This window comes from Myotis brandtii, unplaced genomic scaffold, assembly GCF_000412655.1.
Source record: "Myotis brandtii unplaced genomic scaffold, ASM41265v1 scaffold297, whole genome shotgun sequence".
Lineage (NCBI taxonomy): Eukaryota > Metazoa > Chordata > Mammalia > Chiroptera > Vespertilionidae > Myotis > Myotis brandtii.
In genome coordinates this window covers 1053928-1058808 of record NW_005361351.1, presented here as the reverse complement: position 1 = coordinate 1058808, position 4881 = coordinate 1053928, and the positions used below count along the sequence as shown (strand labels likewise).

The 4881-nt window shown below is 42.1% G+C and overlaps 1 protein-coding gene across 1 annotated transcript in view; it reads right to left on the bottom strand.

Moving 5' to 3' along the window:
• The window catches only part of TUBAL3 (tubulin, alpha-like 3), a 12222-nt gene that overhangs the window by 4060 nt on the left and 3281 nt on the right, over window positions 1-4881 (bottom strand). Inside the window, exons 2-3 of the mRNA XM_014542283.1 lie at window positions 3558-3801; window positions 728-876 (exon numbers count right to left, since the gene is read on the bottom strand). Of these exons, the coding sequence (XP_014397769.1) occupies window positions 728-876; window positions 3558-3801 (393 nt within the window). The remainder of the gene's footprint in view (window positions 1-727; window positions 877-3557; window positions 3802-4881) is intronic.

Genomic DNA, 4881 nt, shown 5'->3' with positions numbered 1-4881 from the left:
GGCCCTGCTCTGTGAGTGACAGGGGGCAGCGCCCCAACCCCCTGATCGGCCCTGCTCTGTGCGTGACAGGGGGTGGCGCCGCAACCTCCCCATTGACCCTGCCTTGAGTGTGACAGGGGGCGGTGCCCCAACCCCCCAATCGGCCCTACCCTGAGCGTGACTGAGGGTGGCATCGCAACCTCCTGATCTGCCCTGCTCTGTGCATGAGGGGGCAGCACCCCAACTCCCCAATCGGCCCTGCTCTGAGCCTAACCAGGGGCTGCACCTAGGGATTGGGCGTGCCCTCTGCCACCCAGGAGCAGGCCTAAGCCAGCAGGTCGTTATCTCCCGAGGGGTCCCAGATTGCCAGAGGGCACAGGCCGGGCTGGGGGACCCCCTCGCCCCCGCCAGAGTGCACAAATTTTTGTGCACCGGGCCTCTAGTATTTCAATAAAGCAGGAGGAAAATAAAGTAAAACATTTCCTCAATAAATCTAAACAAAAAAAAAAGAAAATGGGGCTGTACAGAAAGTGCAAAGGCTTCTGTGGCCTTTCCTACTTAACAAAGTGTAATAAAAGCCCACATCGGGACACTTCCCAGCTCTGAGCATGGCAAGAGGTTCGGAGAAGAGAGGTTGGGTGATGATGGTGTTGATGGTAGAACTGCTATTGATGCTTGGGAGGCGTTTCACAGAATCCCAGGCACTCAGGCACACTTCCCCCAACCTGCTGAGAAGAGAGCCACTTGCCAGCTTTCGGATTCTCTCTAGCACAAGGTCGATGATCTCTGACCCCAGAGAGTAGTGTCCTCGGGCATAGTTGTTTGCAGCATCCTCCTTCCCGCTAACAAGCTGCTCTGGGTGAAAGAGAGAGCGGTGCTTGCCTGTTCGAATCCCATCTGCAGAGGGAAAAGCAGGTCAGACATTCCACTCCATCAGCTGCTAGCCCTCTGCTAATTCTCATACAACCCTGGACCATGAACCTCCCTTCTTCCCCAATGTTGTGGTAAAGCAATGGATTTAAACTGCTGACTGGGCCTTCCTTAATCTAGGAAAAGGTATAACTATTTCCACACCAATTGAAAGTTTGCTTTTCCATCATATATTCTCTATTCATTTCTTAGAGTTACCATGACAACTTACAATAGACTGGGTGGCTTAAAACAATAGAAATTTATTCGGAGGCCAGCAGTCTAAAATCAAGGTGTTAGTAAAGTTGGTTCATTTGGGAGGTTCTGAGGGAGAATCTGTTCTGCATTTGTCTCCTGGTTCTGATAGCTGCTGACAGTTTCTGGAGTTAGTGGCCACTGCATCACTCCACTATCTGCCTCCATTGCACATGCCCTTTTCCCTGGGGGTCCACTCTTCTTCTAAGGACATGGATCATTGGACTTAGGGCCTCTCCTAATCCAGTATGAACTCATCTGAACAAAGTACATCTGCATGGTCCCTATTTCTAAACAAAGTCATACTCTGTGATTCTGAGGGGATGTAGATTTTTTAGGAGATACTATTCGACCCATCCCACACCCTGTGGCACTTTGGCATTTTAAAACAAGTATTTCTAGCCACAGAGAGCCAACACTGTCCTCGAAAAGCATGGAAGAGGATACCAATTTAAATTTTTATTAGTATAATTTAAAGAGACTTTAACAAAGAAGGTGTGGCATGCTTAAATACCCAAATGACTCAAATGCAGTTAATATAAATGCCTGAGGCAGGGAAATCAATGGTAAGATGTTGGCAGTATTCAATACAACCGGGTGCAACCCTTGCCTGATTTCATTGCCTTTAAAAACCCTGGGCAGCTGGAGAAACACAGCATGTTGGAGGCCCACGTCCCACACCCCTACCTTAGAATTACCCAAATAGTGTGACTCCTAAAGAATTATACAGTGGTGTTTGAAGGTTAAGTAGGCTTTTGGAATGTTGCCCTGGATATAGCTGGGTGCTGCATTCCATAGTAGTGAAGAACATGAGTTCAAGAATTAATTTCCTTTGTTCCTATCTTGCCTTCCTCACTTAGCTATAGAGCAGGTACTTTTGTCTCTAGGCCTCAGTTATTATTTCACCTCACAAATAAGGATAATAACAAGACCTATCCACTGAGTTATTATGAGTATTAAATGAGATCATAGAGCATGATGCATGGACCATATAATAAGAATTATAAATAATAATGATAAAATTGGCTTCATGACATGCATTTATTCAGATTTATCTTATTATATATCATGCCTTGGCACCAGATATTCATAGATAGTCACAGAAGCTCACTGCCTACAAGGAAATGCACTAATTTTCTAAGAGCAAGATTATTCTCTCAAATTGTCTTGCTCTCCTGTATATGATATGACCATGAATTTTGTACACCCCCAAATGTTGAAATTTACTAATATTGACTTTAAATGACTTTTAACTGACATACACACACACACACAAAAAAAAACCTATCAAAGTTGGGGTTTTTTTTAAGTTATATTTATAAATAAGACATAAGCAGGAAACTAATTCTGGGTAGACTCTGCTTCTCACCTGAAGCTCTAAGGCTGAGTTCAGTCTAAGGAGGGAGTTTATGGAATTTATGAAAGCCTGCTTTTTCATGATAATGTCCAGTTGAGATCTTGAGACTATTAGTTCCCTAAATTCTTTCAGTGAAATCCACTTTCTTGTAAATCAGCGATTACAGTACCATTAAAACTGTCCACTCAACTTTCTGGAGCTTTTCACATTGATAAGAGACTTACGTACCTGGCCCAGAATCCCCTGTGACTTCCATGGTTTTAAAACACAATTATTTGATGATTCCTTTGCTTCCTTTCCCCCACTGCCATTCAGCTCCACTCCACTTAAATCACCATCACTCACAACTGTCTCCCCCTAAATCTTAAACTTGCAAAATCTTTTCCATGACCATACCTCCTTACTTCCCCCTACCTAAGCTGACTATCTTAGGTCAGCTATCTTCCTAGTCTTCTCTCCCACCATTTTCCTACTCATACTGGGAGTTCCAGCCACACTGAACTCCTGTTAAACTTGCATGTTCCTCCATGCCTCGGTGAATTTGCAAATGTTGTTCCCCAGGAGGAGAGCTTTGATGACTCCCCAGTTACTTATTCTGCTTCAGTAATACTGCTGTACTTTGCAGAAATTTCTATTATGAGGTTGTATCATATGAAACTGACATTTTTTAGGTAAAAAAAAATCATCCATTGGCAATTTTGTATGGCTTAACTTAATACATTTATTAGTGTTGTGTTAATTATTTATATTTTCTTCTGCACTCAATTATGCTGGTTTTCTATTAAAATATAATGGCTCTTATAAGAAGGCATACCTGGAAACAAAGACAATTATTCTCAGTGATCTAACTAAGGCAAGTTCTACAACCTTCCCAAGACACAGTTTCCTCATCTATAAATCGAGGATGACAACCATGTTTCCTAATGGAGTTGTTGAAAGATCACTTGAACCTTCCTGTTCAGGTAGACTGTATAATCTGACAGTCCTACCTACTGATACTTGATTTGTTTGCTTTGATTATGACCCTGGTTAAGCACACTGGAATGTAAAACCTTACCTATAACAGTTGGCTCTAGGTCAATGAAGAGTGCTCTGGGCACATGCTTCCCAGCTCTTGTCTCGCAAAAGAAGGTATTGAAAGAGGCATCCATATGCTCTGTTTTAGCAATTTCCAACTGATCCTTTCTATTGTCAAGAATAAAACCATCTGGATGGATTCCATGTTCCAGGCAATACAGTTCCCAGCAAGCATCCCCAATCTGGATGCCAGCTTGGCCCACGTGAATGGAAAGGCACTCCCTCTGAAATAAGCCAGAATGAGTTAGAACCGAGCAGTCCTCCTTAGATCTCATGATCCATGTCACTCAGCACTTCTGCTTACAACGGACAGAAACCAAGCTAGCTTATGTAATAAGAGAAATTTATTAAAAGGCAAAATGAAAATATCTCATGGAAACCAAACAGCAGGATACAGGTAAGCGTTAGGAACAACTGAACCAAGGACTCAAATTCCATTAAGAGGTTTCTTTTGACAACATAAATTAAGCACCTATTATATAATTGGTTAAGAATGAATTAAGACTATCTATATAGTTTTATATATAATATATGTACAAAATCAAGCTATCTTACCAAGAAAAAAATTAGCTGGTTATTGGAAAGGAATAAAACCAAAGTCAATGTATAGCTTTGACACATATTGAAATCCATATCAGATAAATATTGTTATCTTTTTATATCTTTTATTTGTTTGTTTGTTTTCTTAATCCTCACCAGAGATATTTTTTCCATTGATTTTTATTTTTTTAATATTTTTTATTGATTTCAGAGAGGAAGGGAAAGGGAGAGAGAGATAGAAACATCAATGATGAGAGAGAATAATTGATTGGCTGCCTCGTGCACACACCAAAGTGGGGATCGAGCCCGTGACCAGGGCATGTACCCTTGACCAGAATCAAACCCAGGCCCCTTCATTTCCCAGGCTGACATTCTAGCCACTGAGCCAAACCGGCTAGGGTTTTCCATTGATTTTTAGAGAGAGTGGAAGGGAGGAAGGGAAAGAAGGGGGAAAGGAAGGGAAGAGATAGAGAAACAGAGAGAGAAACATTGATATGAGAGAGACACATTGATTTGTTGTCTCCCACAGGCCTCTGGACCTGGGCCACGAATCAAACCTGCAACCCAGATATGTGCCCTTGACTGGGAATTGAACCACAACCCTCAGTGTGGGAGTTGATGCTCTAACCATTTAACAACACCAACCAGGGTGCCTTTACATATCTTGAGATTTTACACTTACTATTCTTATGGGTTCTAAATAAGGAAGGATGTTCTAAGCTTAAAAGTAGTTAAAAATTTACCAAGGGAACATGCAATAGATT